A 12500-nucleotide genomic window follows, 5' to 3' on the forward strand; every position below is an offset into this window, starting at 1 on the left:
TTCTTCACCACACAGAGAAACACGCCCATATCTCAACAGTTTACCATTAGCGATGGGCATAGTGAAACCTGCCTCATGTTTAGCTTTTAGCTTTACCTAGTCTCGCAAAGCCAGACCAAACTACAGAAAGTAGAATGAATAAGCTTTACCTAATCAACCAATCAACACCCTGAATCGTTTTTTCCACATGTTTCGCATTCTCACACTACGCTTCCTCAGATTAAGATAGTTAACTCATGGCCATCCACAGAGAAAAACATGCATTCGGGAAAGATCCACACACACACACACACACACACACACACACACACACACACACACACACACACACACACACACACACACACACACACACACACACACACACACACACACACACACACACACTTTCTCTATCTGACCACAACCACACTAATATCATTTTTAATGACAAACCAATTGAGAGGGTTAGAAGCTGCAACCACCTAGGCAATGAAATTGATGACCAACTCAAATTTGAGATAAGTACTACATCTGAGGCATAAAAAAGAATTACAACAGTGGATGTTTTTTTACATAAGCTTAACTGGTACTTTCAGGTGGACTGTGTTATTTTACAATTCTTTTACAAAACGGTCCTTCAGAGCGTTTTGTCCTCTGGCTTAGCTTAGTCTGTGTATGCGGGATCATGCTCAAAAAGACCAAGATAAATTGTTTTGTTTGGTAAAGACAGCGAGCAAAATGATTGGATTTAGTCAGAGGTCAGTCACTCATCTATGGTCAGATCTTATTGTGAATAAAGCTGAGCAGATACCCTGCCCGCCCGTTGGTTTCAACTCAGCAATTGCGGCAGCAGTAGGCTGCTGCAAAGGTCTATTACAACCAAAAGGTTTAGCATGTCATCTGTCCACTCAGCCATTTGATTTTTTAATGAAAGACACAGGTCAAGATGATGAATTCTTTCGTCCACTCTTGCAACACTGTGTTTTTCTTTTGATGTTTTTAATTTAATTTGTGAAGTTGTTTAAGGCCTATGCGTTTCAAGCCTGCTACTGATTGACTGAAGTGTAAGTGGGGGAAGGTTGTGATTTGTATTCATACCTACTTTATTCCTAAATGTTATTGTTATGTGTGTGGGGGGTACCATCTTGTATGCTTAGATGTGTCTTAAATGTGATGCATTTTGACCAAACAAATGTCCCAACTCTGGGATAATAAAGTATACTTGGACTTTGACGTACACATACAGGTAAATGTAAACAAATATATACATTCAAAGTCAACATGTTTGTATACATTTAAAGTCATAAGCGTATACATTGAATGTCATGAGTCTTGCTTAAAACACGTTTGGAACAAGCAAGCAGACATGTGAGTTAAATGTAACCACTTCTTATCACTTCTTGGACGTGTTGCAAAGGATGCAAGCACAAATCCTTTGAACTGGTTTAAAGAAAAGCCAGACGACCACCAAAGGTAGCTCTGATGTCGACATTCGATGAGAATGTACGTCGCAGACATGTTCTTCACTTCCTGTCCATGAACTACTTAGTACTTCCTGCATAGAGCCTCTTCTTCACCACACAGAGATACACGCCCATTACTCAAAAGTTTACCATTAGCGACGGACAGAGTGAAACCTGCCTCATGTTTGGGTTTTAGCTTCATCAAATCAACCAATAAACGCCCTGCATTGATATGTGGAAGACTTTTTCCCACACGTTACGCATTCTCACACTGTGCTCCCTTTGACAAAGATAGTTTGCTCATCAACATCTACGAATAAAAACACGCATTCGCAAAAGTTCCACACACACACACACACACACACACACACACACACACACACACACACACACACACACACACACACACACACACACACACACACACACACACACACCTTGTGGAAATAAAGGCCAGACCACATTGCGGTCTACTCTTCCATAGCTGAGGTATCAGAGAACATGATTTACTATATTAAAATAGTTTATTCACAATGAGATACACTCATCATCAATTACATCTAATAGGGCTTCATTGCTATTTCACAGTTAATGTATGACTTTCAATTAGCTTATTTAAAAACAACTTGGATGGAAACAGAAGATGACAGAACGTATCAGAGATAGTTACAAAACCAACAAGGGAAACAACAGATTGAGACTCCTTCATCCACCGCCCTTGCTTTCCACCACACGCTCAAAGTAGTCGAAGGACTCATACACGGGTACCTGACACTGTCAGAGACAAAAAGAGGGAGAGACAGAGAGAAAGAGAAACAGATTATGTAATGTTCATATACATAAAACACAAAGTTTAAGTACTACTATGTGATCTCTGGGGATTTAAACAAACATATAACATATAACATATATCCTTATTATGCTTGACGTTTATGATTGATAATAAGCTTTGAGAATTTATTTCATTTTCTTTGAATGGGAATTCACCCACAAATAACACTTGGTCAAAAGTAATTTTCCCATTGTGTTAAATGCGTCATGATACGCAAGGAGAAGTTTAGTCCAAGTTAGGTTGTTTTAGGGGTGTTGGAGAGTACTGCTTCATAACACGTGTTGTGTAAAGAGCACAGTCTGCAACATCAACTCCCCTTCCACGAAAAATTTGAGTTGGACGATTCTTATCCCGAATCTGACCAATGGAGAACGCAAATCCTGCTCCAATGATGTCAATGTTCCATCTCCCCAGAATATTGTTTATCATTGCGTACGAGGCAGTACTGTTATATGAGTAACTGGCGAGCGTTTTGGTTCCTCTATCAGGAACAGATAGGGGGGATGATCTTCTTGCTGAAATTGGGGTGGGATTAGCTCAGGAGGTAGAGCAGCTGTCTTGTAACCAAAAGGTTGCTAGTCCGATCACCAGCTCCTCCTTGCTGAGTGTTGATGTGTCCCTGAGTAAGACACAGTTAACCATAACTGCTCCTGATGAGCTGGCTGTCGCCTTTCATGGTTGACTCTGCCGTCGGTGTTTCAACCGATGTTAGTCGCTTTGGATAAAAGCGTCTGCTAAATGCCCTAAATGTAAATGTCAATGAATGAGGCCTACAGGTTAGACTGGGGACATTGGGGATCAAACCCGGTACTTTCTGGCTGGGAGTGGAACCCCCTAGCCCTCCGACAGACTCACCCACTGGGAGGACCCTTTGGACGAGCTGGTGCTGGTTCCGTCCACCTCAGAGTCCTCGTGGGGAACCTCATAGATCACCCTTGCTGCTCGGTCCAACACACACACACACACACACACACACACACACACACACGCACACACACACACACACACACACACACACACACACACACACACACACACACACACACACACACACACACACACACACACACACACACAAATGGACCAGTTAGGAATTCAAACACATCCAAACGGAAAAAAATTCACAAAATACACAGAAAAATATGTCCATGCATATAAAAAAATACTATAAAAGGTTTTTTGATTCATGCTAATAAGCTGTAATCCCTTTAGTACTTAGAATGTTTTAAATTAGTTTTCAGACATTTCCTTATGTGTTTATCAGGGATAGTCTAAAAAGATGTGAGTTCATTGGAACAGGCTGAAAGCTACAGGACTCATAGCATGATATAAAATGTCCGGTCTTTCGATTCTAACAATTTGTTTTGTACCTTGTCTCTTCCGCAGCTTCCACAGACATATCAGAGTGGCAAAGAACGCGGCGGCCATTACTATTCCCAGCGAAACGACGACGGGGAAGGACATTGCAGCGTGTTCAGCCGAGTCTTTGGTCGTACAAAGGGGTTGAAAAGGGATTGAGAATATTAGCATTTATTACATAGTCATCAAACAGAAGCTTTTATCCAACGATAATTACAGTAAATTCAGATACATGCCAATATGGAGCAGGAAAAGATAAAGGGCATCAAGCTCAAGGATACCCACAAGTTAGGTAATGGACATTGGGGGGATCAAACCCAGAAACGTTCGGAAGGGAGCTGAATAACCTGAACCCCTTGCCTATCCTCTCTGATATTACAATGGACCATTAAACTCCGGTACCAAACTAAACCAAAAATAGTTTTTGTTTGGAATATGAACTAAGCCATACGTTTATAAAAAAAAACATACTTTTTTGTGTTGTTCCGTTGGTTGGGCTCCGTCGTTCCGTGACAGTGATCATTGAGCCGTTTCCCCAATACTGAATAAGTATGGGCCTATCGATGGTCACCTGGCAGATGTAACGCCCAGCGTGGTTGCGGGTGACATTGGGAAGGGTCAGAGTGGCACAGCCACAGGTACCGTTGTTCACAGGTGACAGGGCCGAACCACAGCCCTCTCCGTCATACCTCACGGCTGTTGGTTTTTGAAGAATTTGACCCTTATATTTCAACCACTTCATTCTATACTTTTTGGGGTTGACGGCTCTCAAGCCACAATGGAGTGTGACGCTGTCTCCCTCCAAGACCTCCACATCTGCCGTCTCATACAGCTTTATATCGTCTTTGGTAAAGGTTTCTGGAACAAAACAAAAGCGGAAGCAAAAGAGCAGCAATAGTTTAGAGTCCAATTTAATTCACTATTTACCTATTTAAAAGCCATTCCGGGATCGAACACAGTGTCTTTTGTCCAAAAGTCAAACAGGTTAGTACACTACCTATAATCCTCATTTGGATTTACTCAGGAAATTTTTAATATTATTTTATGATATTTTAGGACATTAAATTACATTTTATGTTAAGTTGAAATATACACTAGCGTTTCCCAACACTTTCTGTCTCATATGTACCCCCATATCCTGATCAGTACGGCTCAGCTATCCCCTCATCGGCACCAAACCACAAATGTAATCCTTAAGTTGATATCATATCTTTTCATCTTTCAAATTTAAGATGCATCTAGTTTGATCAGCAACATTCAGCAATATATTGAACACATTTCAACATATGTTGTAATTCACACTATAATATATTTATTCTTTTTACCATTTTTACCAAAACTGATTTGCGGGTGAAATAAAGTAATATCTAAATGCTTTCCAGGTACCCCATGTAACTGGTAACGTACCCCCCCGAGTGTAGGCGTACCCCCGGTTGGGAATCCCTATTCTTAAGGTCTTTATAGCAGCGGGAGGAAGATGAGTTATGAGCGGTACTCACCCCGAGCCAGCAGCGGCCCCAGAGAGAGAAGCAACATAGTCCTCAGTGGAAACTCCATCCTCCACTGATGCACCACTCAGCACTTGTGATCGCTTTCTTACAGACATCGTACCTCCCACTTCCATCAGACACACACACAGACACACACACACACACACACACACACACACACACACACACACACACACACACACACACACACACACACACACACACACACACACACACACACACATTCACACACACACATTTTCTTCCTCTAACTACAAACATACGCAAGCGTACAGGTAAAAGTCAACAAATATATACATTTAATGTCAACACGTCTGTATATATTTAAAGTCAAAAGTCGATACGTTGAACATCATAAGTCTTGATTGGAATAAGCAAGCAGGCATGTTAGTTAAATGGAACCTCTTATCCCTTCTTGGACGTGTTGCAAAGGAGGCAAGCACAAATCCTTTGAACTTCTGAACTTTCAAAAGAAGATCTGGTCGACCACCGAAGGTAGCCTTGATTTCGACATTCGATGAGAACGGATGTCACAGACGAATTCTTCACTTCCTGTCCCTCGCCTACTGCATAGAGCCTCTTCTTCACCACTCAGAGAAACACACTCCCAATCCTCAACAGTTTACCATTAGCGACGGTCATAGTGAAACCTGCCTAATGTTTAGCTTTTCGCTTTATCTTATCAACCAATTAACAGCAAGTTTCCTCACACTGCACTTCCTCAGATTAAGATAGTTTCCTCACTGACAGCATTCGCAAAAGATCTAAACGCACGCACGCACGCACGCACGCACGCACGCACACACGCACACACACACACACACACACACACACACACACACACACACACACACACACACACACACACACACACACACACACACACACACACACACACACACACACACACACACTCTTCCTCAATCTAACCACAACTACCATAACAGCATTGTTAATGGCAAACCAATTGAGAGGGTCAGAAGCTACAAATACCAAGGCATTGAAATTGATGACCAACTCAAATTTGAGATGTACGTCTCAGGTAAATATATTGAAACGTCTCGGGTAAAAAAATGACAATGGTGGATGGAACCCTTTTACATAAGTTTAACTACTTTCAGGTGGACAGTATCAGTAGTAGTACCCAGGTAAATCTGCGAACACATAAATATTTAACCGTTTAGCCCTTCCGTCCTCACTAAAACGGCGAAATTCGACACTGAAAACGATGCTTTTCAAAAACGTTTGCTGAGGAGGATAAAGGTGAAAGCGCTGGGTTGGCGTTGTAGTGTGGTCAGGGTAGACGGAGGCTTTCAGAAACGATGACATTTGGTTGCCATGACACTGCCATGACGCTGCCACAAGCTGACCGAGACGCTCATCAAAAAATGGCAGGTGAAATGGAAATGATGATTTCTCTGTACAATGTACTTTTGTATCTCCAGTTACAACTCAATATATTGTCTGAAACATATGAGTTAGTCCAACGCCGAGGGCGAGCGCTGTATTTGCTGTGCTTAAAGGGATTCTTCACCGGCGGAGATATGAAGGTTATATGAAGTAAATAATTCTATGCATTATAAATGTGCAAAAAAAAGTTGAAATCGGTTCACCCTAGCCTGATAAAAGGCAGAAAGTGTCTCTCCGACTCAAAAGTAAGAAATCCTCAAACTACCACAGTGCATTGCGCCCGCTCCCCCGCCCGGAGGGGGAAGGACCCATGGTCCTAGCGCGAGTGGTAGCGCAAGCAAACTTTGTGTAAACATATCCCTGTGGCTGTACAGCATAAAAACAGTTGCTAATTACAGTAGCTCAGCATATCAAGTATTTGTGCTCAACCTTTTCTCCCCAGTTGAAATAAGTGTCTATCTTATACAGTAGGCCTACTTTAGTATAACAGCACTTAAGTTAGTAAACAAATCACATCAACCAACATGAATATAACGTTTTATTCATGAAAAAATTTGAACTATTTGCAAAAATAAAACGTGTAGGGTGCGTTTGCTGGAGTCAAAATAGTCACAGCTCATCTTGAGCATCTACTGTCTCCTGTTAGCCAGGGTACTGCCCATCTGCCTGGACAACACAGGAAGCCGCTACTGTCTAAGAAAGAAAGAGAACAACATCAGCAAAGCTAAATTGAAATTATGCCTTAAGGCTTAGCCTATCCAGCATTACACAGACTTCAAGCTAACGTAACGTAGCCTATGCTCTGCCAATAAGATCGGCTACTTTTGGATACATTGTCACGTTTCCCGGGATTCAAAACTATTGTAGTCAATGTGTTAGTAAAAACAAACAACACTTACTCTTTGCTCAGACGTCAGTTTCTCCCGGCGGGCTTTGCCTAGCGTTTCCAGTCACTTTCTGTGTCCGGAAATATGTATCCAATACCCAACAGTTTAGATGCGCTCCGGCTCCTCGTCCTCGGCAACAGGCAGGGCTTGTTCAGCTGCAGCCGCAGCAGCCTCCTCCTCTATTCTTCCTGGCTGTATTCTGGCTCGTACTAATAGCCCTGAATGCAAGGGCGTAACTTTGGTTTGAGAAGTGGGGAGGACACAATAATCCGGGGGTCTGGGGGTAATCGGCTAGAAAAAATATTGAGATTTGAATACCATTTTCTGCATTTCTACATACATTTAGGGACTACGGTAACCAATACAAAATCCGGGAAATAATTACGTTGGTCATCATGCTAAATTTTGCCAGCATAAATATGTATAATCAAAATGGATCAAACTTTTAATATAAAGAACATTTCTTTATTCATTCATCCTATGGACAGAGATCAGTGAACAAAAGCTACTGATATAATCATTTTGACGGTTGAACGCTGATTGGCTGTTAAGTTACACATGTCACTCAGTTGTCACGCTGTTGAACGCTGATTGGCTGTCATCAAGCGAAATTCAAGTCAAAGTTGAAATATTTAAACTCCAGCGAATTTGTCGTGGCACAAATCCTCTTGAACGCGCTCGCCTGTGCACGGCGAAAGTGTGGCGCGACAAATCAAACTTGTCGCCGGTTTTCTCTCGCGAAAAATTCGCCCGATACGCGTCTCTACGTTCACTTTGTATGGGATCTTGTCGCCCCGTCGCTTTTGGTGTGAACTCACAATAAAATTCTTCCTCGGCGGCGCCATGTTTTCTGCGTTCTGAACCAAAACAAAGCAGCATGTGTGTGACGTCATGACGCATTTGCCGCGACCGGAACTGATAAGCGTAATCGTTAAGCAGGCTTGCTAATGATTCCTAGGAATCGGTTGACTCGGCACCGGAACTGAACAAGAACCGGTCCTCGATTCCCATCCCTACTTTTGACTGTGTTAATTGGGGATTTTTATATCAGGTACTGGAGAAATTAGGTTTTCAGAAACAGTTAATACAATGTATTCAAAGTCTCTACAAAGACCCCACAGCAAGGATAAAAATCAACGGTCACTTAACCGATTGTTTTATTTTACAAAGAGGCACTCGCCAGGGATGCTGCCTTAGCCCCACTCTGTTTGCCATATTTATAGAACCTTTGGCACAGCTGATCAGACTGAACAGCCGTCTGAAAGGAATCCAAGTAGGGACAGACAGGAACACAGCATAGGACTTTTCGCAGATGATATTGTGACTCTGATGCACCCAGATAAAACCTTTCCTAAACTGATGGCAATACTAGATGATTTTGGTAAATACTCAATGTATTAAAATACCTTGGAGTGACATTAACAAAAAACTCTTGGCAGCACATCTGAAATCAATTATAAACAGGGCAACGAAAATATTGAAACAGATGTCAGGAGATATGTGGACACGTATTGATTTGATCAAATGAACATACTGCCAAGACTACTATATCGGTTTCCACAGATGATCCCAGAAGCACAATTCAGGTTGTGGGACAAATTGATCTCACGGTTTTTTTGGGCCGGCAAGAGACCAAGGGTCAGATAAAAAAACACTTCAAATATATAAAGAGGAGGGCGGTGTGTCACTGGCAATATTTCTATGCAGCCCAAATGAGATTGGTAATATGCGGAAGCTGCCCATAATATGGAAAGACATAGAAGTCAACGTAGACACCTTTCCATTCCAAGCAATGTTGGATTTTGACTTGGCCTGCCCTGGATCACAAATTTAAACCAGGAGATAATGACATTGGTTTCAGACAGTGGTGGGACAAGGGTATAACAGCTATATGTACACTCACACAGGGTGGGCACTTCAAAAGTTTTGAACAATTACAAAAGGAATTTGATCTAGAAAATAAAGATTTTTTCAGATATTTGCAAATGAGAGATTACTATAATAAGAAATTTCAACCAGAACTAGAGGGTAATGCAGTGGTTGAAATCGTAGTTGAAGCTTATGAAAAAAAGAGTAATACAATTATTTCCCAAAAATATCAGGGCCTACAGAAAGAAACAGGATAGGATATGTTAAAGACAGGATGGTGGAAGGAATTAAACATGGAAATATCACAGGAGGATTGGTGTTCTATGTGGAAAGCACAGCACTCATCCACAATGACTTCAAAAATGTAAAAAGACCTAAAAAAGAAAGACACAGGTCAAGATAATGAGTGGTTTCGTCCACTCTTGCAACACTGTGTTTTTATTTTAATGTTTACAATTTATAATTTTGAATGTTGTTAAAGGCCTATGTGTTTCAAGCCTGCTACTGATTGACTGAAGTGTAAGTGGGGGAAGGTTGTGAGTTGTATTCATACCTACCTATTTATTCCTAAATGTAACTGTTATGTGTGTTTCGGGTACCAACTTGTATGCCTAGATGTGTCTTAAATGTGCTGCATTGGGACCAAACAAATGTCCCAACTCTGGGATAATACAGCATACTTTGACTTTGACGTCCGCGAACAGGTAAATGTTAACAAATGTATACATTCAAAGTCAACACGTCTGTATACATTTAAAGACATAAGTCTATACACCACAAAAACTAAGGAGATCATCCTGGACTTCAGGAAAAGCAGAGCAGACGGCTCTGCTTTTCCCTCTACATCAACGGTGACTGTGTAGAGAGAGTCCACACCTTCCGCTTCCTGGGTACCATGATCTCTGCTGGCCTCTCCTGGACTGCCAACACGGCGGCGGTCGTCAAGAAGGCTCAGCAGCGGCTTCACTTCCTCAGGGTGCTCAGCAGGAGGAACAATGTGGGAGAGAAGCTGCTGGTGACCTTCTACCGCTCCACCATCGAGAGTGTTCTGACGTTCTGTATCTCGGTGTGGTTTTCACAGTGCACTGAGGCAGAGCGGAAGAAACTCCAGGGAGTGCTAAACACCGCACAGAGGATCACCGGCTGCCCCCTCCCCTCCCTGAAGGACATATACATCTCCCGCTGCCTCAGCAGAGCGGAGAGAATCACAAAGGACAGCTCACACCCTGGCTTACACCTGTTCGACCTGATGCCCTCTGGCAGGTGCTATAGGTCCATCAGAACCAGGTCTTCACGGTTCAGAGACAGCTTCTTCCCAAAAGCTGTATCAGGGATGCCCCCCCCCCCCACTGACCCCCGACCGCACTGACCCCCGACCGCAAGCATAGTTCTATTTCAATTGCACTGAATGTGCATGTGGTTTCTGTGGACGGTGTGGGGTGCACAACCTCCCACTGCTGTACTGTACTTTACTTTACTTTATTTATTTTACATTATTTACATTTCTATTTGGTATATTGTTGTACTTCTTAATCTGTAAAAGAAAAGCCAGCCGACCAATAAAGGTAGCTTAGATGTCGACATTCGATGAGAATGGACGTCGCAGGCATGTTCTTCACTTCCTGTCCATGACCTACTTAGTACTCACTGCATAGAGCCTATTCTTCACCACACAGAGTAACAAGCCCACTCCTCAACAGACACACACACAGGCCTTGTGGAGAACATCTATTACTATATAAAAATAATATTCACAATTACATACAACCATCACTCATCATCAATTACATCTAATAAGGCTTCATTGCTATTTCTCAGTTAATGGATGACTTTAAATTAGCTTATTTAAAAAAAACATGGATGGACACAGAAGATGACCGAACGTTTCAGAGATATTTCCAAAACCAACAAGGGAAACAACAGATTGAGACTCCTTCATCCACCGCCCTTGCTTTCCACCACACGCTCAAAGTAGTCGAAGGACTCATACACGGGTACCTGACACTGTCCGAGAGAAAGAGAGGGAGAGACAGACAAAGAGAGACAAGTTAGGTCAAAAATGGTTACTTGAATTCATATAAATTTAATACAAAGTTTAAGATCAAGTATGTATTCTCTAGGGATTTAAAAAAAAAACAGATAACATCTATACATATTATGCTTTACATTTATGATTGATAATAAGCTTTTAGAATTTATTTGACTATTTTCTTTGAATGGGAATTCACCCACAAGCAACACTTACAAGCAACTCAAAAGTAATTTTTCCCATTGTGCAAAACACGTCATGATATGCAAGGAGAAGTTTAGTCCAATTTAGGTTGTGCTAGGGGAGTTGGAGAGTACTGCTTCATAATGCGTGTTGTGTAAAGAGCACATCAACAACATCTTCCACTAAAAACTTGAGTTGGACGATGGGCGTATTTTTATCCACAATCTGAACAATGGAAAACACGATGATAACCATGTTCCAACTCCTCAGATTATTGTTTTCGTTGCGTACGAGGCAGTACAGTATATTAGTAACTAGCGAGCGTTGTGGTTCCTCTATGAGGAACAGGTAGGGGTGATGATCTTCTTGCTGAATGATGCCTACAGGTTAGACTGGGGACATTGGGGATCAAACCCGGTACTGTCTGGCTTGGAGTGGAACCCCCTAGCCCTCCGACAGACTCACCCACTGGGAGGACCCTTTGGACGAGCTGGTGGTGGTTCCGTCCACCTCAGAGTCCTCGTGGGGAACCTCATAGATCACCCTTGCTGCTTGGTCCAACCCTAACACACACACACACACACACACACACACACACACACGCGCGTACACACACACACACACACACACACACACACACACACACACACACACACACACACACACACACACACACACACACACACACACACACACACACACACACACACACACACACACACACACACACACACACATACAGTATAAAATGTTTACATGCACACAAAAATGTGTATAAAATGTTTTCGGAATTCATATAATAAGTTAAAATCTGTTAACCACCTAGCACCTTTTTAATTGTTTTTAGACGTTTTCTTATTACCAGAGTTATTATAACAAGTTGTAGGTTCATGCTAACAGGCTGGAAGCTACTGGACTCATACCATGTTATAAAAATTTCCGCTGTTTCGATTTGATCGTTTTGTACCTTCTCTC

At 42.1% G+C, this 12500-nt stretch overlaps 2 protein-coding genes across 5 annotated transcripts in view; both read right to left on the reverse strand.

The window, feature by feature from the left end:
* LOC130369943 (uncharacterized) overlaps window positions 1–12500 on the reverse strand; it is a 37348-nt gene that overhangs the window by 7557 nt on the left and 17291 nt on the right.
* Window positions 2018–12500, reverse strand: part of LOC130369944 (uncharacterized) — an 11632-nt gene continuing 1149 nt past the window's right edge. Inside the window, exons 1-5 of one of the 5 annotated variants that reach the window (XM_056575564.1) lie at window positions 5136–5315; window positions 4108–4494; window positions 3648–3761; window positions 3133–3215; window positions 2018–2219 (exon numbers count right to left, since the gene is read on the reverse strand). In XM_056575564.1, coding sequence (XP_056431539.1) covers window positions 2151–2219; window positions 3133–3215; window positions 3648–3761; window positions 4108–4494; window positions 5136–5193 — 711 coding nt within the window. In that variant the 5' untranslated portion in view covers window positions 5194–5315 and the 3' untranslated portion in view covers window positions 2018–2150. Of the gene's footprint in view, window positions 2220–3132; window positions 3230–3646; window positions 3762–4107; window positions 4495–5135; window positions 5316–10887; window positions 11318–11990; window positions 12089–12492 lie in introns of those variants that run through there. The other 4 variants (XM_056575563.1, XM_056575565.1, XM_056575562.1 and 1 more) reach the window with 4 other exon arrangements.

The sequence above is a fragment of the Gadus chalcogrammus genome, chromosome 17, assembly GCF_026213295.1.
Source record: "Gadus chalcogrammus isolate NIFS_2021 chromosome 17, NIFS_Gcha_1.0, whole genome shotgun sequence".
NCBI lineage: Eukaryota > Metazoa > Chordata > Actinopteri > Gadiformes > Gadidae > Gadus > Gadus chalcogrammus.